At 42.3% G+C, this 23,736-nt stretch overlaps 2 protein-coding genes across 5 annotated transcripts in view; one reads left to right on the forward strand and one right to left on the reverse strand.

Annotated features, from left to right (window-relative positions):
- Positions 1 to 784, reverse strand: part of RNFT2 (ring finger protein, transmembrane 2) — a 31,381-nt gene extending 30,597 nt beyond the window's left edge. For 3 of the 4 annotated variants that reach the window (XM_049806864.1, XM_049806865.1, XM_049806866.1), the window contains exons 1-2: positions 519 to 687; positions 5 to 192 (exon numbers count right to left, since the gene is read on the reverse strand). The gene's annotated coding sequence lies outside the window, so the exon portion shown is untranslated. The other variant, XM_049806859.1, reaches the window with a different exon arrangement.
- Positions 785 to 881: 97 nt separating this feature from the next.
- On the forward strand, positions 882 to 7,500 carry SPRING1 (SREBF pathway regulator in golgi 1). The gene is made up of 5 exons (XM_049806868.1): positions 882 to 1,181; positions 1,779 to 1,935; positions 3,233 to 3,384; positions 3,904 to 4,017; positions 5,059 to 7,500. Exons 1-5 carry the CDS (start codon positions 1,071 to 1,073, stop codon positions 5,140 to 5,142), a joined length of 618 nt encoding a protein of 205 aa, XP_049662825.1. The 5' UTR covers positions 882 to 1,070; the 3' UTR covers positions 5,143 to 7,500.
- The last annotated feature ends 16,236 nt before the right edge of the window (positions 7,501 to 23,736 follow it).

Consider the following 23,736-nt stretch of genomic DNA (forward strand, 5'->3'; position numbering starts at 1 on the left):
GTACCTGAACAACAGGTTTAACCAGAGGTGCAAGGTGCCACCGTGGGAGAGAGGGAAGCTCAAAAGGGTGCAGACATGTCATGCATGGAGTCCTTCAGATAATCCAAGGTGGTCCAAATTTCAAACTCATCACAGGTCCTTCAAGGTGGACGACTGCAAGGCACCCGGATCACAGAGCTGAAACAGGCGCATCTGTAAGAAGCACATGAATAGAGTCATTTTCACCACAGCACAGCTAGTTTCACCTCTCCATCTCCTTAGGAAAGACAGACAGGAGTAGGAACCCTTGGTGCTTCAAGCCCTGCACACGTGCACGATCCAACAAGGCTGTTTTCCTCTGGGATTGGCACCTACAGCCCTGCTCACTGCCCAGGCACTCCCTGGGCGCCTGCTGGGCTGTACTCAGCCTTCCTTACGTATACACACACACGTGTGTGTAATAAATAGATAAATACGTAAATGTACTGATACATACACGGACACATATACATAATAAATACAGTTATACGCATACGCACAGATCTACGTATACACAGAGAGCGACCTAGGTGCGGCCTTTTTTTCCAGTTAGCTCGGGGAAGGAGATTCCCGCTGGAGTAGGTGGCCAAATGCCCCAGCGGGGGCGGGAGCGGGCCGGGTCCAGGCAGCAGCAAGCCCGGCCCGGCTCGGCCCGGCGCAGGAGGCCGCGGCCCCCCGTACCTACCCGTGCTGGGCCTCGGTGACGGGCGCCGCCCTCGCCCGGCGCGGCCGCACCCTCCGAGCGCACGCACATCCGCGGCTTCCGCCTCCTCCGCCCCGCGGCCGGCGGAAGCGGTTGGGCCGCGCTCCCCGGGAGGCGAGGCTGGGCCCGGTGGCCGCGCCTGGGGCCGCCGCGCCGAGGCTTTCCGCCGGGCGCGTCCCGGGCTCGCTTACCTCCGCCCGCCCGTCCCTCCCTCCCGCCGGTGATGCCGGTCCCGGATCAGCGCTGCCCCCGCCGTTCCTCTCCCTCCCTGCGGCGGGCGAGCGCGGCGGCGGCGGGGGGCTGAGGGCCCAGCCCGAGGTCCCGGGGCCGGGCCGCCCGCCGCGCCGCCATGGTGCCCTGGGGAGCGGTGCTGTGGCGGCGGCTGCTGAGGAAGCGCTGGGTTCTCGGCGTCGTCTTCGGGCTCTCCCTCGTCTACTTCCTCACCAGCACCTTCAAGCAGGTCAGTGCCCTCCCCGGAGCACGCTGGGGCGGGGGGCGGGGGGATCGAAACATCCCAGCGTAACTTTTGTTGTTCGAGTGCTGTCGCCGAGCTCCTGGGATACGTTGCCGTAAGACTTACACCGTAGGGATTAAAAAAAGACAGGAGTTTAAAAAAGTCACGTCTGATACCGTGTTTGACGGCAAGTGTTTTGAACCAAAACTGGGGAAAAAAAAGTTTCGAAGGGACTTGATTCTTCTGTTGTAATATCTCTTGTGAACTGTAACTCCACAAGCAAAGAACTTACAAAAGAGGAATATGTGTACCTGTGGTTATTTAATGTAATATATGCTACTTTTGTGGTTGTAGTAACCGAATTCAGCTGTGTTAGGTGATCCTTTGGTGAACTTGCATACCCCCGTTTCCTGGATTACGTTGCTTTCATGCTGTGTATAGCAAAAAGTAAGCTACTGCAAGTAGTATTGTGCTTATACCATTGATGCTCAAGTTTCCTGTAGTTTACGAATACTAGGCATTTTTAATTGTGGGGAAAGCACATGGATTGGAATGGCAGAAGGAACTTGTATGTTTGGTTGCATTGCTGTCTTTTCCTTGCAGGAAGAGAGGACGGTGAGAGATCGGAATCTCCTCCAAGTGCAAGAGCACGAGCAGCCGATCACGTGGAAGGTGAAGTTCAGTTCGGGAAACAGCAGTCAGCTGAGTAACCAGTGCAGGAATTCTGTGCAGGGGAAGCTCCTCATTACAGATGAACTGGGTATACTTGATACTAAGAATTTATTCTGCATATTGCAGTGTCGAATGCTGCTTTGCCTGTCTGATTGTTGATGGCACTTCCAAGTAACAACTGCTCCTTGTTAAGGCATTCTTACTGCAGAACCTCAGCTGTTGGCATTTTATCCTCAGACTGGATTAATTTTGCTGTGGCTGCAGACACTGCTGACCTGGTTCTATGCACAGCAGGTTTGGGTCCAGCTGGACTCGGCTCAGGCACGGTACCTTACGAGTGCAGCTGCACTGTTTCCAGGACTACCTTAGATTCAAAGAACTCCAGTTACCTTTGCACAGAACTCAAACATTGAGTCCTGCTCAGCTTAGCGCGGTTGCTTGCAGAGCCGTCTCTGTCTCCCTGCAGTATATTCCTACTGTCAGGTATGTTAGGGAGAGTAATCAGGGAAACCCGACTGGCCTTGCATGGAGGCAGCTCAGGACTGGTATAATTAGGGCTCAGTCGCAGTTAACAACCTCATCTGACCCTTGTAAACCCAAGGATATTTCTTGCAGGTTCTCAAATTAACCAGTTGTTTTAAGTGTATGGAGCCTTTCCTGCCCTGCACATATGCTTCCCCAGTGTGCTTGTTGCTCAGGCATGGGACTGTTCTTGACCAGAAATCAAGGCTGTAGGAAAACCACCACATCTTCTGTGATTTGCAGCAATGTTACATTTAGCCCTGCCTGAATTATGCTTACTGCTGATTCACTAAGGTCTCTAAAATCACAGGTATCTTTCACAGTCTAAGGCTGTGGTAGTACAGTTTCTGTAAGGACACACACTGTGGTTCTATACTATTAAGGACTGTGCTCAACAAGGAATATTACAGCTATCCTGCATGGATAAATCTAAGTCTCTGCATATTGAACTGTAAAGAGAGTTACGCAGACACAGACCAGTTGAAAGAACGTATTTCACAGTTTTTTCCAGTATAATCATCACCAATCACCTTTCGCCTTCCAATCGCAACAATGAATTATGCCAAAAAGAAATCAGAACTTAAATATCCTGCATTTGAATACTCATACTGTATACACAGCATATTAGACTAGGTACATAACAGTTGTGCAGATAACACCATGCTGTTGTGAAACTCATCTCTATGTCCAAGTGTTATTTCAAAGAATTGCTAGTTAGGACTTAAGTGAAATTGAGGGGGAACATAATCTACTAAATGATGAATAAACCTGTTCTTAAGTAATGAGGTTCCTTCTATAGATTTCTACAGAATGTGCAAAGGAGTATGTCTTGCCAGGTGTTACTACTGTTTTTTGTTTTTCAGGCTACATCTGTGAGAGGAAGGACCTACTGGTAAATGGCTGTTGTAATGTCAATGTGCCCAGTACAAAGCTGTACAGCTGTGACAGCTGCCTTCCCAATGGCTGCTGCAGTGTATACGAGTACTGTGTTTCCTGTTGCCTGCAACCCAGCAAGGTGCATAGACTTTCTCCTGCTTTTCAGGTGTTCTCAGCTGCTCAGGTTCCTCTGTGGCTAAAAGTGCTTGTTTGTGAGGAGCTTTTTCCTTAGAGGGGACAGTCCCTTGTCTTGGATGAGGAAAGCTTGCAAGGACCATATGGCAAGCTATAAATAAGGCTTTAAAAAAAATTCATCCTTCCCACCTTTGAGAGGAAATACTGGGAGCCTTGCAAAATGTTTCAGCTTTGGGGGAATTGCATTTGCTGAAGGGAAATGATTGTAGAAAAGCTATTCCAGCCAGTATCAGTTTTGCAACTAGCACTTCCCTGTATTCTGTTAGCTTCTCTAGATTCTCTTCCTGCTGCTGCGGTTCTGTGGTGTGTTAGCCTCTCAGCGCTTGCTAGAAATTGTAAGTGCTTACTATTCCTCTGATACTTGAGCTGTGTAGGTTAAGGTGGGCTATGATTACTCCTTGTTCAAGTACGGCATTCGTGATTTTTTTTCCCCACTTTGTTTTCTTTTTTGCTAACCGCTTAGCAACATCTTCTGGAACGTTTCTTGAACCGGGCAGCTATTGCTTTCCAAAACCTCTTCATGGCAGTGGAAGATCACTTTGAGTTGTGTCTGGCAAAATGTAGGACTTCATCACAGGTAAGACACAAGTACATGTCCAGGGCTCAGAAATGGAAAAATACCCCAAAAATGCCTTTGGAAAATGGGGCTTGGTTCCTATGAATGGCTGGTCTGTTGTGCTTGCATGCATGTGGGCATTTTCATGAATGCTGAAGCTATGGGTGAGAGCTAATCTGAAGGCAATCCTCTGATTTGTAAGGTGAAATAGTAATATCAGCAGTAAATGAAGGGCAAAGTGCCTATTTAGAGCAGGATGGGTTGTACACTCTTTAGAAAAGAGGTACTTAACTAAAAAGAGACTAGCTGAGTTCAATGACTGGTAAAGATGTCTGATGTGTTCTGGGGAAGATCTCGTAAGGAAGACAACCATGTGAGTTGTTCCCACTACCTTCAGAATGCTATTTACTTTATGGTACATTTTTAGACTTACCATATGCTGAGAATCATCTGCACAATAACTCAAAAAGTATGTTGTAATTTTTTTTTTTTTGCTTTTTAAGAACAGAGGTGAACTTCTGTTACCCATATGATTTTATTAGAAGTTTCGGTCTAAGCAAGCATCAGCCCTCTTAGAAAGTGCTGTTGGAGATGTCATGCAGCTTGAGTATTTAATATAGCAATAGGGGTGGATTGCAAACAAAGGGTATAGTTCCAAATGTCTCCAAAGTTGTTTGTTTTGTTTTGTTTTTTTACCCGTAATATCTGAACTCTAGCTTTATCAAGAAAAATGCACACATCTCAAGTAGCAATTTTACTATGCCTTGCTTGCTTAGTACATTTGATGATACTGCCTAAGCATATAAAATTTTTTTTGAATATTGAATCTATTCCCACCTACTTGGGTAGTCTCCTGAAAAGGAGGTTCTGGGTATGGTTTAGCATTAAAGTCTATAATAGCAACTGGCTCTTATATGTTGGGAGTGCAGTGTTGTCCGACTCCAGATGATACTGTCGTATATAGAAGAATTTGGGAAAAGCTCTGGGTTTTGGCCTGCATTGAAGGGATGTATTGTTTCAGTATGTGTGTATTGTTAAAGCATCTCCTCCTCTTCCTGACAGAGTGTGCAGCATGAAAACACCTATAGAGATCCAATTGCAAAATACTGCTATGGCGAATATCCCCCAGAGCTGCTGCCTGTTTGAAAGCTGCATGATCTAAGCAACAAAGGGAAGGAACTGGAGACTAGAATCCAAAAGAGCAAGACAACAGCTGTTACTTTACAAGACCCTCAGTGTAAACGGTTTACATTGTTTCTGTACACCCAGAGGTGCACAGTGTAAGTGAGGGACTTAAGTTCTCCGGCACTGAATCTTGCTTTCTTCAGTTTGTTATGCACCTGCTTTAGAGTACTAGAGTACCGGTACTGTACTAGAGTACTAGTACATTCTTTGAATACTTTCTCTAAATTTTAGGATGCATGGAGTCAATCTAGACTATAAAACATCATAGAAAAAATATCTAATGTAGCTTTGCAGCTGTACGTGGAGGTTCAGTTGTGTCTCTGCAGTCCAGAGACTTTCCAGAGTGACAGTAATTGGAGGACTTGTGCTTTTAGAGAGTAAAGCATGCATGTTGTGCTTCTCTCTCTGGAGCACTTCTTGACATGCATGGTGTACACTACGTATGTAATTATGAATTATTTATTCATTTTGTATGGATTACTAGCTGAAAGTATTGATGCTTTGCATAGCTAGTTGTTGATGCCTTTCAGTCCCTGTTTTGTTATGTCAGGTAGAAAGGACCTTTTAGTTCCTGACTAAAATTGGTTGGGTTTTTTCCCTCCTTAGTCTAAAGGAATTGTATTGGGAGTCGTCACTATAGTGCTTATGTTCCTCTCGGTGAGTTTAAAGCATTCAGAACTCCAATGGAGTTGTTATTTTCTCCAAGTCCCACAGCATGAGACAAGAGCAGGGATCTGCCTAGGATGGGATGTTTATTGTCTGTAAATGATTTCCTTGTTACTCTGCAACAGTTTCCTTAAGAGGAGTCTTAGTTTTGTAAACAGCGCTCTCCTAGTCCACTTTCTGACAAGAAGCACTGAAGATTTCTTAGCTTGAACTTGTTCAGGCCTTGGTTATTCAAATGTACTTAACTCCTTGGTTGTGCAGGATGCAAAAGCGTGGAGTTGTTCTACGATTTCAGTTTAATGATGTCCTTGTGCATGAAGTAATTAGAATGTCAGAACATGGTGCAAACCCTCCTCTGAGGACAACTGTGTTGCATGAGTTCAGTTAAACTGTCATGATGGGTTTGATTTGCTGTTTGACATGCATGCTACTCTGGAATTTTGGTCTGAGCAGAATGGCACTACAACAGGGTTGGTTCTCTCACAATTTCTCCTAGCTTTCTAAAGTTGCAATTTAAACTGTCTCCCTCTTAAGGCCACACAACACAGAAAAGATGGGTAGAGAAGCTGTAAAATGCTGACAAAATTTGTGCTCCCCCTGCAAGTCACTGAGTGATGTCCAAGCGCTAGACAAAATTGGGCTGTTCTTCTCTATACAAAGAGCCTAATTTCTCTCTTTTTACTCCATCCATCTCCTCCATGATTTTGACTTTGTGTATACTTGTTTAAACTGATACTTCCTATTCCCTGACTGAAATAAAACAATCTACAGAGGCTTTAAAAAAAAACAAAACCAAACAACAACAACAAAAACAAACAAACAAAAAACCCCCAAAACAACCCAAAAAACCCAGCCGAAGCACAGTGGTGGAATATCCTGGTGCAAAAGATCTGTAGAATGCTATTGCAATTATGTGTGATATAAAGAGGAAGTAGTGTTACCAGCCATCTAATAAAATCCACTTGTATTGTTTTCATTGTTCTTTCCCAGAAGTCATCAAGTGAGATAATGGCTCTGTCAGCAGATTCTCTTAAAAATCTTGTTTTTCCAAAAGCTTAAAAGCTTTAGCATTAGCAGTTTATCCAGCTGAAAATCTGTCTCCCCTTTGCTGCCATCCTATGGCAACTTGCTGCAGCAGACATGATACAGTGTGAAGATGCAGTGCGAGATGCTGTCTTCAGAGGGTAGCAGAGGTTACTTCTCTTTTCAGTGTTAAACATATTCTTCACCCCTGTTCCAGCACTTCATAACTGTTTTCCTCAGGGAAGGCCATCAGGTTGGTCTATTATATCATTCCTGCTGAGATGTATTCTAGCATTTTGTGGTTTTTTGCACAATGACTGATGAGATCAAGACACTGATGGCTTGCTCTTGCTTTCTTTTCCAACTTGGTATTAATTCCTTAGCAAGTGATACCACTGCTTGAAGCGGTAATTGTAAGAAATTGTAAGAACCAACCTAATCTGGACAACATGAGTAGGAATTTCTGGCCCCTTTCTCTCCTAGAAAAACAGCACGTGATCAGAAGTGTGTTGTGATTGTTGCCCGTTCAATGGGACAGAAACTGCATCCTCCCTCCCTGGCTGTTGAGCTGTTCAACTAGTGTCTATACGATCTGTTAAATCATTAAAAATTTATCTGTGTTCCAAAATAGCACCTGTTCTCATGTCTTTCCTTAAACTACCAGGCAACTGTACCAAAATGGAAGTTCGAAAAATGCAGGGGAGTGGAGAGGGACACTAACTTGAATATGTGTAATAAAGGCAAGCAAGTACAGGCAAACAGGAAATCTATTTCATTTCAATCTAAGAAAAGAGCATGTTTCTCTCGGTGGTGTACAGAAAGATCTGGCCCTTTGCAAAAGTGGACTGAGCAGGGAAAGGAATGCATACGATTGCTTCATGTTGTGAAGATATGGTGAGAAATGTCAAATCTGTGCTTCTTGGTAATAATTCTGTGTGGTTTAAGTGATGTCCATCCCTCTTGCAAAAAAGCCTGGTGATTTTGTGGTTGTCAGTGGCTGTCTGACATCTCTCTATTTGTCAGCTAAGAGAATCAGGTTGTTGACTTGTGTTTGGCAGCAGATTTAATGAGAGCACTTGATGGAGTGACTAGCTCTGCTTATCTGCACCGAGGTCAATGCTGGGGATAATTGAATGGGTTGTGTACTCCTTGATTTCTGTAGTTTACAAGAATATTAATGCTAGTGAAAAATGGTAGCGGCTGACATCTAATGAGGAACAGGTATAATATTTACTTGTACCAATTTGGAAACAGTAATCTATGGCAGAAGGGCAAAGCAGTAACTGCCATCTTTGCTGAATTTAAACTTGAGCCATTGAAAGAACCTCCTGTACTGTTCCATTGGGATGTTTACGTGGAGAATTGGATAACAATTATTATTGTGATGGCCTGGAGTTCTGAAAAGGCAAAAGCAGACTTCTGGCTTGAGGCCAACACTAAACAGTTGATGAGGTGGGATCATGGTTTCTGCTTTCTCAGAATCTCACTCATTGTAGTGGTAATTCTTCAGTCTCTCTCCTGTATGTGTTCAGGCTCTAATTGCTTGGAGAACTTTTTAACAAACTATATTGGGAATCAGTTTCTGAATATAAAGCACTAAGGACAACAAGTCCTAAATGTCTTTGTTCTGATATGCTTTTAAAAAAGCAAATACTTTTTTTTACTTCCCTTGTCACTTAGCTGGACAGGCTTGAGCTTTAGGATTTGTTCTGTCTTGTGCTAGTCACTTAAACTGCAAACACACTAGGCCCTTTTACGTAGCACCATAATGTGATATTTGTTCTTCAGTTATTCTAGTCAAGGAGAGGTGGGGGAGGAGGTGAGAAGGAATTTTCTAACTCAGCAAGTTCCACAAACGATGGGGTTTAGCAAATTCTTGGTGCTTTAATAACAGCCTTCTGCATTTCTTGACAGCTGGAGGCAAACAACTAACTATATGCAGAGGGGGGAAAATGCCAACTTCAAAACCTGGAGGGAATGATGGGAGAGTGCTTAATTCTTCATTTTTGATCCATGTCTAATTAAACAGGCAGTTCTATCTAATATTTTTGGTCAAATAAGGTCTGACTTGTAGCAACATGCATATTGTCTACATGATGTTTTCTATTTTCGAGGCAGTCATGGCCACAGATTTTTCTTAGAAATCATGGTTCTTAGTAGATAAGAAGTACAGGTGTTAAGCAGGAATTCTCAGGATGCCTTCAGATTGAAGCATGTTTGTTGCTGTGGTCTGCTGTTTTGCCCATGGTAAAATAACACAAAGTTGCAGAGTAGAGAAAATAAATAAATTAATAAATTCTGGCTGAAAAGCTTGCCTTGTAGAAGCTTTTCTAGTAGGTATTTCAATTAAGGGGATAGAAGACCACAACCTATAGTTACAAATGGAATGGGAAGCAAGTGTTAGGTTTTCCATAGATGAGATTATTCTGTTTCTAGTGTTGATGGTTGAAATGAGGACCTGCAACTGATTTCTTGCCTATTTAATGGAAGCTTCCAATAAAATCCAGCTCTCATTTATCCTGTATGTTTTCTGTAATTACAGAATAAGGCACACTAATAGGGACCAAGGTGAATGGGAATCATATGTCAATTGTCTGCATTCTGTTCCTCTCCTGCACAAAATCTGTTTAGATTTTTAGACTCCTCAGAGTAAAAAGACAATTCTACATTTGTAGTTCCTATGACTTTTGACCATGACATCACCTGGAGCCTTTAATGTACCAACTGATATGAATAATAGCTGTCTTAGATATGAAATATCACCATTTGTTGAAGTGCAATAAGGTTGGCTATAAGTCACAGGTGTGACATGTTTAACACTCAAAAAAGTAGCATCCTAAACTACTGACATTATCATATGCATAAAAATGCATCCATCAGCTGTGTGAGGTGACTGAGACTGGGTACACTGTATCCACATCTTCAAACTGAAAAATGTAGATTAGTTGCAAATTACAGTTACAGACCTGCTTAGTGATAACAGTTGTGCTATCTGAGGAAATCAACATGTTTGTGGATGAAAAGGATCCTAATTTACCTAAATCGCTGATGCCTTAAAAATACACATTAAACTAAGAAAAACCCAATCCTGTGCAGTAGCAAATGCATACAAAAGTATGAGCAAGCAAATGTAATATACCTCTTCTGATGCGTTTTTGTCTGCTCAGCTTCTTGTGTCAGCCTACAAGCTTACTTCTAGTGGCATGTCTCAACCGGTGTAACAGCGAGGATCAGCCAGCAGAGGTTACCACAGCATTTGGATAAAACCTGGTCTCCTCCCCAGGGAGCCAGGCTGGCAGATGGCCCTTAGAGCTGAATTTCACTTGGTGAAAGGCAGGCAAACCTACAAATACGGAACACAAGTCATTACGTTGCTCCGGGAAAACGTGTGGACTGTCTGTCTGGAATTACTCCTGCACCTTTGGCCTGGCCTGGCCACCCAAATCCACAAAATAAACTTACCTTAGAGGGCTGCCTGGGCAGTCAACGGGTGCTAATGTGGGAAAATAGCCACAGTATTGGTGCAACCTGATTGACAACTGTTGTACTAAAAGAATAATAATAAACCCCCGACTCTCACAGGAGGGGGAGAAATGGAAAAGATTTGCCCAACTGCTGCTGCGTGCTGGTCTGTCATGGCGGTTCTCCTGACACCACAGGGGGAGCTGCGCTCTGACAACGCAGTTGAAAAAGGCTCCTCCCTCCGAGTCAGGCTCCGGAGGTGTGAAGGGACGCTTCTGCGGTCGAGGCCGGGGCTTCTCCAGAGCCGAGGGTCGCTGAGGAGGGCTGGTGCCAGGGCGCAGCGTGAGCCAGCCCCCCGCCCCGCCGTCTCCCAGCTCAGCCGCGTTTCCCGCCTTTTTCCCCTCACGTCCCGTCGTCCTCCCCACCCCCCTTAGCTGCCCGGCTGAGGGCGAAGGGAATCTTGAGCTGAGGCGGCCGCTGTGGTAACGAACCGGGCCCCGGGACGAGGTTCTTGGACAGAACGGGACGTCGTGGCTCTCAGGCCGGTCTCCTGCCATTCACAGAGCTCCATAACCGTGTCCGGACTGTGGCCTTTGGCTGGAGTGTTTTCTCCCCTGCTGCACAGCGGTGCTGCCTGGTGGCTCCTCGGCGGTGACTCTGACAGGAAAAAAAGAAGTAAGGCAGCTTTTCGGCAGTTGAGGTGTCATGGCAAGGCGCATCCACGCAGCAATAACGCCTGGTGCTGCTTTGTTTTAGCAGTAGTTTTGTTTACAGTCGCTTCGAAGCTTCCCCTGACCGACTACAGCTGAACAAGCCTGCTGCAGGTTTGGTTTTTTTGGTTAAAACTAACATGCACAAGGCTGTATTTTAACATGTAATTAAGTCTTAACCTCGCTGCTGCCCTGTTGTGTCCCTGGTGCTGGGAGACTTGCAGCCGCTTGTTGTGTGGGGCCGGGGTCACTGCCGCCTCCGTGCCCTGTGGGACAGCAGAGCCCTTCAGCCCCTCAGAGCCCAATTTTCCTCCTCCTTTTCCCCAGCCTCTTACCGCAGAGTGCTGTGCTTCTGCATTTTAACCTCCTGCCACCCCTAAACCTGCTTCCATTTTTCTTCTCTCAGCTCACTGACTGCTCTGGTTTCTCTCTTTTTTTTTTTTTTCTTCCCCCCCCCCCCCTCCCCCCTTCTTTCCTCAGGCCCCTCTATCTTTTCTCCCTTCCCCTGCTTTGCCTTGGATCTGTCTCAGCTGTAGTGACTGAAGGTTGAAATAGGATAGTGGGAATTTTCCCTCCTAGAGGAAATGTTGCTTTTCTAAGTAGGGAGAGGTAGTGTAGCACTCCCCCTTGCTTTCGAGATAAGAGGGCATCTCTCTACTCTTTTCTCCCTTTCTCAATTTCTCTTCACTCCCACTTTAATCTGGTGCTAGCTGTAGCTTTCTAGTGTCTCCGTCCACCTCTGCTTTAAGTATTTATGCAAAATTTCATACTGTCATGGTTGCAGTGCGTGTTAAAGGCATACCCATCCAAAGTTTTGGGAGAGAAGACTCAGGACCTGTGCTGTTCTCTGGGCTAGGAATCAGAGTATGCATTTTCCCATTTATGTTGCATTTGTACCTAAGAACTCTGATCTTGGACCTGGATCCCACTAGGCAAATGCATCTCAGATACATGGGTTTTGCTTTGATAAGCACACATTTACTTTTTTAGCAACAAGAGTTCTAAATCTATTTGAAAGTTACGAAGAACCTCTAGGTTGCCAAAGAAAGCACTTGCCCTAATTACAATATCCCAGCTTGCTGCCAACAGCAGATGAGGCTTGCTTGCAGGAGAAATATGACTTACGAAAAAGAAAGGTGTACATGCTATCCAATCTCAGTCCTTCACTGTGAAAAGTTTATATTTAGAATTTGTTGTAATTGCCAAAATAGCACCAGCATCAGTTAAACTTTTTTTTTTTTGAGTGGCCACTTAAAATGTTGTTATTATCTCAAAATGAGCCCAGATAAGTTGTACTCATGAACCTTCATCTTACTGTATGGAAGCCCAGCCCTATGCTGAAAAGTAATTCTAAAAAAATACATAAACAATGATCTCCTCCTTTGCTTAGTGACACCTGGGAAGACTAGTTCTCAGTGTTCGACATGCTTTTTTTCCTGTCCTGCTAGTTTGTAAATTCAAGTTGGGTTCTATGTGTATCATGCATATTCCTATTTATAAAAGCTTTGCAGTTGGAAGTGAGATGATTTACTGGTGATATATGAACCCAGAGAGTGGTGTTGAATGCTGAGAGTTCTAACTCTAAGTGTTCAGCAATCACAAGCCAGGTCCACTCCTAGCACCATAATAAATTTAAAAGTAAGTGAGAACTGTGCTTGTTTATCATCTGAAGATGGACTAATGAAGTTTCAAAGTTCTGAGTTCCTCTCTACAACTGTAGATGTTTCTTGTGTAAAAACTGAGGCTTCTATGTGACCACCTTACTCCAGCAGCTGCAACTGGGAAAAAAAGCAACAAATATTTTAAGACCCATGAAAACTTTGTAGGGGTTGGTGACTGACAGCCCTGTTATTTCTGCAAGACGAATGAAATAAAAATCAGACTTCACTCTATAAGGACTTAATTGCTTCTGTATGTAAAATGGAAATTCATTCAGGATTTTTTTGGTACACAAGTAATACTCAGCTACAGAAGATCTGGTAAGGAGCTGTAATTTTTATAAAGTCGGTTTTTCTGATCCTGAGTCCTACAACTAAAAAAATGGTGTGTGGGTGTGTGAGTGGAATTTCTTTGGAATTTAAGTGCTCTGAACTGGGTAAAGACTGAGAGCTTTGGACCTCATCAGGATTCTCGCTGGCCTCCTGCCAGCTGGCTTTCAGGTAGGTTCCATATAAAGAGCTGATATATTCTGTCCTCAAAACCAGAGTTTGCAGTGGAAATGCTGCAGGGGACCAGGCTATTAAAACAAATTAAGCTATCTATTTGTGAGCATCAGTGAAACATTTTGTGATGTTACACTATATGCACTTGTCACAGTCCTGCCACATCAAGGTTAGAGTGAGAAGGTGACTAGCAGGCAGTCACTTAATCAAACGGAGATGTTGATTTCTCAGGTAACCCAGGCAGGGTGAGGCTTGCATGCTCCGTTGCTTTTAACAGCCAGATAATGAATATGCTTTCCAGAATTCGTGTTTCTCATAGTGGAAGCAGCAGCTGCATGTGATCTGTGTTGCTGTCAAAGGCAAGTGAGATGTAGTTAATTCAGGTCTACACAACAAAGACATATTGATCAGGGCTCTTCTTGCTATGGTTGGATATCTGCAATAACAATGACTAGGACAATGCAGCAAGCCGGGATGGGAAAACCAAATATGCTTTGTCTTAATCCAGAAAGTGAGAGGGCTTTCTACCTAGATTCGCTGCTGAGCGTCAGCAATTTCAGAGCAATTATGCTCCAGTCTTCAAAGGGTCAGTAAGATACTGAAATTGAGTGAAAAGGGCACATATAATTCGTGTCATTATAAATACACTTCATTTGTAACTGTAAGGTTAAAATCATGGATACAGTACAAACAGCTTGCAGTGGATCAGTTCCACATGATTTAAAAAAAACCCCATGTTTATGGTATCTGGATAAAGTTATACTGAGCTGCTTAGGGAGGTACTGAATGTTGCAAGAATTGTATGCAGTGGATGTATACATTATGTTTCCTCTGCTCCTTCTCTACTAGTAGTACTTGGATGTGGATGATTATGTGCTATATATTTAGTAGAGTATTGCAGTGTATTTTCTTTAGTGCAAAGCTAAAAATCCTCATATACTGGTTTTGTAATAAAAAATGTAATAATTATTTTTATTTCTGCAGAGGTACCCAACTCATTGTCTGTCTTCCCACTTTTCCTTCCTGTCAGTTTCCCTTAATAGCTGTGTCTGCTTTTCTTTTGTTCATGTGTTGTGCAGGAGAAAAATGGGCACTAACAGGTTTGCTAATTACTATAAAATTCTTCCCAGCCTTGTTCTGTTCAGATCATTCTATTAGCTAAAGTAATGGAGTGCAATGGCGTGATGGCTCTCACACTTTTCATTATATAAGGTCTTTCTGGTGCAATATATTACTGGGATTGTCTTCTGGGCTGTCACCAATAGCTTTTGATTTTCTACACCTGCTGTTTTCTTTTATCTCAACATTCTTTTTTTGCTATGATTTTAATCCTCCTTATCTTTCCTAAATGACTTTTGAGGGCACAGGAGTGTTAGCCCCCTGCTTTCCCAGTTTTTGCTAGGAACTAGCAGAGCTGAGTATTGGTGTGCTCAGTATCTTGCCAGACAGTCTTCTGACCAGTGTCAGTGCATTCACATCAGTGCAACAGTTCCTGTCAGTTTTAAGTTTTACTACTATACCTAGAGGCAAGGTCTTTACCCTCACTGCATCATTTTGCTACTGACACTTATTTTTCCTTACCTATCAGTATTGTCAATGTCATCATCTTCAGCAGTATTTACGGCAGCAGACTTTTGTCTCATCACTCTGATTATATTAGCTCCAGTGATTGTACTTTCACTTCATTACTGAAATAAAGTTAACATTAATGAGAGTCATGCAGCTAAACCTCTGCTCACCTCTCTGGAAATTTATTCTAGTGATGAAAAGGAGATGCATGTGGATCTATTTAAAAGCAACCTAGCTTTTTTCCCCACCCCCACCTAGCTACCTACCAAATTCAATGTTGAATGAAGTCTTTTGTTATTAAGAGCTGATGATACAAAATAATCCAAATACATTACACAACATTAACAAGGACAAATTATATTGGTTAAACACTGATCTATGTACTGGTCTGCTACAGAATTCCTTTATGACCCAAGTTTCTGTGTTGCTGCTGCTTATGGAAAGGGTTTCTCATATCTGACTCTCACAATAGATTAGCTGTAAAGCACTTGGAGGTCCTAGGGGGTATGCTAGGAAAGTTCAAGATATTATCAAGTGTAACAGTAATTGCACCTATAAATGAGACGAAGCATTGTGAGAGGGTTGGAAATTGTTTATGGAAGACACAGCAAGGCTTTGAGCTGAAAGAAGAAATATAATTTAGATAAGCAAAGTTAATGAGATAAAGGTACATGATGCATGCGCCAAGAAAAGAGACTCATGAGATCTTTTACTGATCAGAATTTGGATTTACAATAAGAGCAGTTATTTCACTACTGGTCACCTGTAGGGAAGCCATATCAGTAGAGGTGGTTTGTTTGTGGGGTGTTTTTGTCTTTGTTAGTGAAAAGTTGGAGAATAAGAATTCTCTTTTTATTAAATCTTCTTATAAGCAGCTACCATGACATGGTCTTAGTCCTGTCTGAGGCCACTGTCTGCTGTAGCAACACAGGTTAACTAGAAGGATAATAATATTGACTAAAAGGAATACATCCTCTGAATCAACCTTATTGTTTGGTGTTTTCCTTAAATGTTACCTCTTCATAGATGAAACTAGACTGAGCCTGGTGTAGTTTCAGAGGTCCAAAATGATTCTTGCTAAAAATTTGCATATATTTTAATGAGCTTTTATTAAAAAAAAAAAAGGGAAAAGTTCACCCTACACAATGTCATGAGCAAACAAACCTCCTTTGTGTCCAAAAATATGTCTTACTGAAAGATATCACTGCCCTGTGCGGTAAGTAGAATGTTTTAGACCGTAAGTGTTCCCAAATGCTTGCTTTAGGCTTTCAAAGAAAAAAGTAGTCCAAGAATTGCCAAAGCACGGTTGACTCAGAAGAGGAAGTGCAATATTACTGTAATGATAATCATGCTTTGACCTATTTCAGATTCCAGGGTGTAGAAGTATTTTCTCCCTTGTGCAGGTTTGTGATTTTGACCACAGAGTTCACAAGGAAGAATACGTAGACTTGTCACCAAAAGAGAAGCTTTCTAATGGGAAGACTGTTTAAGTTAGCCTTTTCAAATGTCAAAATCCTAAACAAAATAGATAAAGTTGGATAAAGGTAACCTGTTACAAAGGTTGGTGAAATAACATTATCGCCCTTTGGCAGAGGGGGAAATTGAAACACAGTGTTTAGGAGACATCAGCCTTGTCAGATGATGCAGCAGGAGCGGGCTGGGGCATAGCATCTAAAACTGGCTCCTGGATCGCTGTCCTGCTCTGCCTTCTGGAGATTTCTCCCTTCTCTTTCTAAGATTGCTGCTGTTGTGCCTGAAGATACCACTGACTAGTGTCTGTAGTCACAAACTGAGTATGTCAGGTTGAAATGTGCCTTATGAAATAATTCATGTTATGTTTAATTCGAGAGATTTTTACAAGACTCTATCCTAAAGCAGCTTTTCTTGTAGATGCAGAAAAATGAAATATTATCTGTATAAGCAATGTGAATGAAATAATTTTCAGCTCATGTTTCATGGTCATTCCTACTGCTTCTGCAAGCTCTCTGTTTTGAAAATAGTCTCTATCAGCTGCAGGTATTTACTTTACAGTTTGTTCTTTTTTCCTTTATGTGCACATCCCCTCTTCTCCCACCTGCTTCCCAGCTTGGCTTTTCCTCATCTTGGTGCCCAGGAAATGCCAGTGTCTAGCTGAATGAGCTCTGCTATAAATCAAAGTGTCATCACTTAGCTGGTAGAAGTGATTTAATTAATGCATCGTGCCATCCCCAGAGCCTCTCCCCACCTGACTGCTAATCAACCTTCATCAGCAGGAGGAAAATGTAGCCCTTCTTAGAACTGTGCAGGAGAGACTGAAGGAAAGACAGTTAATTGCAGCTGCAGAGATCAGCCTTGTCACTTGTCTCTAATCTGTTGTCTGCTTCTTGAAATACTGCTGTCCTGGTCTCTTACAAGCCATGCTTAACTCCATTCATACACAAATTGCCTAGTATTATATCAGCAATCACTTTCTGTCAGAAAATGTATTTGGCAGATGACACGTTTAAAAGCACCCTATTGTGCATATGCGTATTGTAGCAACTTTTACAGCCTGAGTACAGTTTTAGCTGGAATGAGCAGTTTATACATAAACATTTCTGTGTACTGTAGATGTACTTCATAGGTGGTGCTGTGCAGTTAATACTGAGGATTACTGAGCCAAAAATGGTCATGCCAGTATGGAATTACAGGGCTGATGTTGTTAGCAAGTGTTACCCTTTGTCAGCTGCTGAATAAATAGCTGATGATTTTATCTCAGGCATATATGTATCAAAGTGATAACTTCTGTGCAAGCCAGAGCACTTGTCCATTTCAGTTTGGTGGCTTCCAGGACTTAGGGCAGGATCTGTGGTAATGGGAGTCTCAGCCTCCATCTGTTGGATAACATGAGCATAAGAATTTCATAGAATTGTAGAATCACGTTTGGGTTGGAAAGGACCCTAAAGATCATCTAGTTCCAACCCCCCTGCCATGGGCAGGGACAGCTTCCACCAGACCAGGTTGCTCAAAGCCCCATCTAACCTGGCTTTGAACACTGCCAGGGATGGGGTATCCACAACCTCTCTGGGCAACCTGCTCCAGTGCCTCACCACCCTCACAGGGAAGAACTTCCTTACATCTAATCTAAATCTACCCTCTTTCAGTTTAAAGCCATCACCCCTTGTCCTGTCACTACACGCCCTTGTAAAAAGTCCCTCCCCATCTTTCCTGTAGGTCCCCTTTAGGTGCTGGAAGGCTGCTATAGGGTCTCCCTGGAGCTTTCTCTTCTCCAGGCTGAACAACCCCAACTCTCTCAGCCTGTCCTCATAGGAGAGGTGCTCCACAGCCCTCTGATCATCTTTGTGGCCCTCCCCTGGACCTGCTCCAACAGGTCCATGTCCTTCTTATGTTGGGGGCCCCAGAGCTGAACGCAGTACTGCAGGTGGGGTCTCACGAGAGCGGAGTAGAGAGGGAGAATCACCTCCCTCAACCTACTCGTTGATTTAGGGAGTGTTGTATTTGTGACTATTCATAGTAATATAGGTAATCAAGATAAATATGGAAAACAGCAATTGTGGGAAGCAGTGTTTTTTCTGGTAGCTAGAATAGAAAACTGAGAGTCAGGATTTCTCCTTTCTAGGCTTGACCACTTCCAAGTTGCCAAATGACCATGAGAAAGACACTCAACTAGTTTTATCTAGGTTTGCCCCAACTATACTGTTTGCTAGAGAAGGATATAGTATACTTATGACAGGACACACTCTGCCCTCTCTTCAAATATCCAGTGCTACTTAAGCAGATGGGCCTGCACCGCCTTCTGTGGAGATCAATGAGACTCATCAGTAAGGTGAACAGCAGTGCACCCAGAGTTGCTTTAAGGTCCATAGGCAGTTGGGATGACAGAAGTTCAATAATGATAATTTCAGCCTTAATACTGCAGGTATTGGGGAGTACTTCTCTACTTCTGGAGCCTAAGATGGTGTCTCAATGTGGCTTTGGGGTGAGCTTTTGAGGGCAGTGGGAGAAGAACTTGGCAATCACTAACTCTCAGTGTGGACTAAAAACTGCCAGAAGCTGTAGGATGTGTGAGTTGGGCCACAACGGGTCATTTTTAATATCCCACACTACCTTATGATGGTGCCACATGGCCTCCTGTATCAAGCACACTCTCAGCCTTTTATCCTTACTGGGAGGGCCTGCTGCACTGTTAGCCAAACACACTGCTTCATCCTGTTCCTCAACCTGTCTTGTGACAAACTATTCAGATGAGTCAGCTACAAGCTCTGTGCAATGACACTAATTCAGTCCCATCTCTGCATCATCGCATGTTGCATGAGACGGGTGCCCTGAGCCACAGCCTCAAGGTTGGGTGCTCTGCAATCTGACCAAGGTAATTACCATTATGGTTAAGCAGCTGTTTCCTTTGTAAGTCCATAATTTTGAGGGTTCATTACATGGACATAAAAGTCCTCTCCAGGCAGAGATTTGGCAGACAAAGCCCAGCCAGGGAGCTGTTTAATCATTTGTTAGTTTGTTTATTTTTGCATCTGTTGGGCAATTCTTTTGGTATTTTGTATACAAGGCAGCAAAAGATACAACTGCAATAATTTTCAGTTGCTTACCATTAAGGTCTTAATTGATCTTTATTTTGCTATTGGTCACTTATGATTTATTTGAAGAAATAAATGTATATTACTATATTAAAAGTGTTTACTCTGCAGTATTCAAATAACAGCTTTTTCTGACACTTCGCTGATTTCCTTGTTTAATCTGTGTGCTTTGTTTTACTTAATTCCCACAAACTCCGCTGCTCTGTGATTGCTTATTGCTGGTTCTATTGTTTTATGCTAGGGTACTCTGTAGAGTGGTAGACAAATACAGTGTCCACTGCATAGCTTTGCTGCTATTTTTGTTCTTTCCCCAGCTTTTTTTGACAGAACTGAAAATCTGGAACCAAGCTGCATAAATCTCTTATCTTTTTGGTGATTTAAATTGGGAAAAACTTTTAAGGTAGTGGAATTACTGTAATTTTATCCCAATGCAACTAGTAACAGAGTTTGTGCCTATTGAGGAGTTGTTTTTTAGGAAATGCTGTTGAACATAACACCTGTAAATTTGACCTCTGACGGGAACTGTGTCCTCAGGCTTTCTAATATTCCGCAACATCCCTTACTCCTCCTGTTTAAACCACACCTGAGCTAATCTAAAGGCGAAATGCACTGATACTCATAGCAACCAATGCCAAATAAAAGTGTCTTCTTTTGTAGGATTTTCTTAGGGCATAAGACTGAATAGCTGGCCTTGTAAGGATTATGCTGCAGGTGAGTGAATGGAGCCATTCTTTAGCAGATAGTTGGATACCAGTGAATCTTGTTGCTGGCAAGATGCTGAGCTTAGAAGTGCTACACCTGTGGTTTTTTCCTCTTAAGAAGCCTTGACAGTATCTGATGACTTTAATCTGAGCTGTCATCTGGCCAGTTTTCATCTTGCATTGAAAAATATTTTAATGAACTCCTTTGCAGAGGGGAAAGGAGCTGTGAGTATGTTTTCATCTCACACTTCTAGTTCATTTTAGTACTCTTAACAGTCCTGTCTCTGCACTGAGCAGGTAACAGAATCGGGAGATACATACTGCATTAACTGTGCCACCCTCTAAACTAGGAATGTCACCTTTTGTGAGCCTGGACAATATCATAAGGAAAGATTGTACTTTCTGTCCAAGTGCTAGGTGCCAAGAAGAGGAAAAGTACATCGTTACCCTCACTGCCTTTAGACAGGAACAGCATGACTAGACTTGCATGACCAGAAGATAGTGTGCGAAGGAGTGCAGAGCTGTGGGTATGCATGCCTCAGCCTTCTGCATGCTGTCAGACCTCTTCAGCTGCGTCTGGTCCTCCTCTGCTAACACCTCATGAAAATTGGCTGTTACATGGGAGAGCAAAGCTTGTGTTTTTAGAACAGACAGACCAAAATTCTGTTATTGGTCTTATGACAAATAGGGTGTTAACCAGGAAGTTTGTAAGGACTTAATAATTCATTTGTCTATGTAAAAATGTCTCATCAAAAGCTTTCTATCCTTTTATCCCCAAGAAAATTGCTTTTTGATGGTATGAAAATGCTAAAAGAGAAAGTCAGTTTGGGTTTAAGAATATTAATTTCTGGGGGAAAAAATGGTAGCCAGACATTTCCATTTTGATTTAATTAGAAACCTAAACCTTTAGAGTATTTGATATTTTTTTCTTAAAATTTTTACATGATACAATTTTTTTTAATTTACTCTGAATAAAAAAACAACATAAAAGAATAAGTCATTTTCAATGAAAAATATCAGATGAATGGATAATGTGCAATTGACAGAGGATTGGATTGGGAGCCTGGTGAGAAAGCTACCCTTTTTGTGGGGGATGGAGGAGAGGACTGTCATTTCTGAAGGTATCAGAAATGCAGGTTTTTTTATTCTCCTCTGTGTTCTGCCTCTCATTCTCATTTTTGTGTGTGTATTAAGTGGCTCTTGCTGAGCTCTGCATTGAGATGTGTCATTGTGATAAATCACTTTTACTGGAGATTATATTTTTCCTCCAAATGAAGCTGCCAGCAAGACACATTTTAACAGTTGCAAGTGACTGAGACATTTTCTGTCACCTTTTCTCTCTCTCTGTCCCCCCTCAAAATATTATTCAATAAATTCTGACTAAATTTTGTTGAGGACCATGTTTTCTAATGGGAGGGAAAAGATAACAGAGGTGGCAATTAACAACTGTCAGCACTAGTCAAGGATCTTTATAAATGTAAGTAAATCTGTTTTTCTCCCACCTTGCTTATACTTGAGGAGTCCTAGCCTGCTTATAGTATTATCCAATGAATCCAAGATCCCTGTGAAACAGAGAACTGTACAAGAGTTGAGTAAGTTGCCTATGAACAAATATCAGACCCACGGTGTGGCTGTAAAGAAGAATCATCAGGTGTTTTTTGCTCTAGCCATGTGAACCCATGTCATCAAGCTCAGGCACTTGATGTCAAGGTAATACAGTGTCTTCAATAAATTTCCTGACTTTTAACAAACAGTTGTGCCATTTTGTCATTACTGCAGAACTGGAAAGCTGTTAGAGAACCTCATCTGTCTGATGGTTAGGGAACCTTTTCCTAATTCCTCTCTAAATCTATTCCTGATTGGTTCCCACTTATTTGTTGTTATGCTGATGCTGTCACTATTCTTACCCCCTAAAAAAATTCAGAATGAATATAGGAAATAGCATATTCTATTTGCAGCAAGAAAGGAGTAAAATAACATCATTATGATAAAAATCAGGTTTAGATCTTTGTAATTTTTAAAGTGCTAGCAACTGGGAGACAGGCTATCTGGAAAATGTTGACCATAACGTTTTCTGGAAACGTCTTATCAGGGTCATCAAAAGCATTACTAAATTCGTTTTGGCAAATTAACTGGTTTTGACATTTTTGAGAAAATAATTTTGATGAACTTCAGATGTGCTGGCTTAAATGAAGTCCGAGTCACAAATAATAGGTTTTACACTCTGATAGCTTTTTCGTATGCTTGACAGTCACTTGGTAGGTTAGAGTTTTATTCCCCAGGAAACAGCTAGTCGAATCCCAGATGGAACCTTAAGGATAATCAAAGAAATGGGAATTATTTCTTCATGGATAGGTAAAGTAAAACATTATCTCCTTCCAAAAGCATCTGGTTACTTAAGTATAAGGTTAAGTCACTCTGCTGGTGGAATGAATGGTGTTACTGCTCAGGCTGCACAAGCAATGTAGACAAATGGGATACAAGTTTTCCAGTCTTTCCAGCTGGCCCATGTCTCTCAGGACTTCTCTGCTTGTTGACCTGCTTTGGTTTCTTTGCTCTAAAATTTCTGAATTCTCTCCCATTTTTGTTTTCTCTTCAATTTTTCCTTTCAGATGAATTCCATGTCATTTTGCCCTTGAATTCCATTTACAGAAAGTGGTTGTGAGTGAAAAATCTGTGATGTGATAGATTCCTGTGTGAAAGTCAAACAGTTTCAGAGTTTTAGTACCTCATTCTATTCTCCCTTCCTTTTAAACTTTACATTGCTGGTGGATACTCAAAAGCCATCTTGATTTATGATTTTCTGTGGATTTTTTTTCTTTTTTCTTGAAAGAGATCTGAGAAAACACCAACATTACAATAGGTCCCATAGAAACTTCTTTTCTGCATATGACCTGGAGAGGCATGCCCTTCTATTTTTCTAGCTGAAGCTCTCATCTTTTAAAAGTGAATTTCTTTAGAAGAGGAGGGAGAAATAGGCTGGATTTTCAAAGCTAATTTTCAGATGTTAAGTGCCAAATCGCAAATGCCACACCCCTTATTTTGACAACATCCTATGAAAGTCTGTCATATCCAAGAAAAACACTGACTGTAAGCCAGTGTCTTGGATAACTACTAAGACAATTGTAGCAAAGATAACAGATAAGCACATTATATAGTCCCACAATGATGAAGAGTGTGGCTTGGTCATGGAGGAGAGCCCTGTTCCTCTGTGGTTACTTGATAAACACTTTTAATTATCAACGTTGTCGTTTGCATAATGGAATTGTACAGCTGGCCACATGCTCTGTCAGTACTCAGGCACAGGAAGAATTGCTGGAAGAATGCTAGCTCTGAGCAGAGGGAAGTAAACAATGGCACATCACAAACGTAGGGACCGTCTGCGTAGGAAGAAGGGGTTAACTGTGCTAGATTATGGAACTCTTCAGCAGCTTGAGCAGTACTCAGAAAGGCAGCAATTTGCTGGACTGTATCAAGAACCACTTTCTGTTGGTTGCAGGAAACTACTTTAGGGTAAACTTTTTTTTTTTCTCATGGTTCAAAGCTGTAAGTCCAGGGAATGGCTTTTTGACAGAGATCCAAGCATCTTAATGTAATGGTCAGCTGCACTTTGATATCCTGTGGTTTTGACTTTGGCTTCTGCTTGACTGTAGCATAGATGAGTAGACACTGCATTTCATATTCTCATGTACCA

The sequence above is a fragment of the Accipiter gentilis genome, chromosome 7 (assembly GCF_929443795.1).
Source record: "Accipiter gentilis chromosome 7, bAccGen1.1, whole genome shotgun sequence".
Lineage (NCBI taxonomy): Eukaryota > Metazoa > Chordata > Aves > Accipitriformes > Accipitridae > Astur > Astur gentilis.

Coding starts and splice junctions, on each gene's coding strand:
- SPRING1 (XM_049806868.1), top strand. CDS start 1,071: ATGGTGCCCTGGGGAGCGGTGCTGTGGCGGCGGCTGCTGAGGAAGCGC. Junction 1,182..1,778: donor TCACCAGCACCTTCAAGCAG/GTCAGTGCCCTC, acceptor TTTTCCTTGCAG/GAAGAGAGGACGGTGAGAGA. Junction 3,385..3,903: donor GTTGCCTGCAACCCAGCAAG/GTGCATAGACTT, acceptor CTAACCGCTTAG/CAACATCTTCTGGAACGTTT.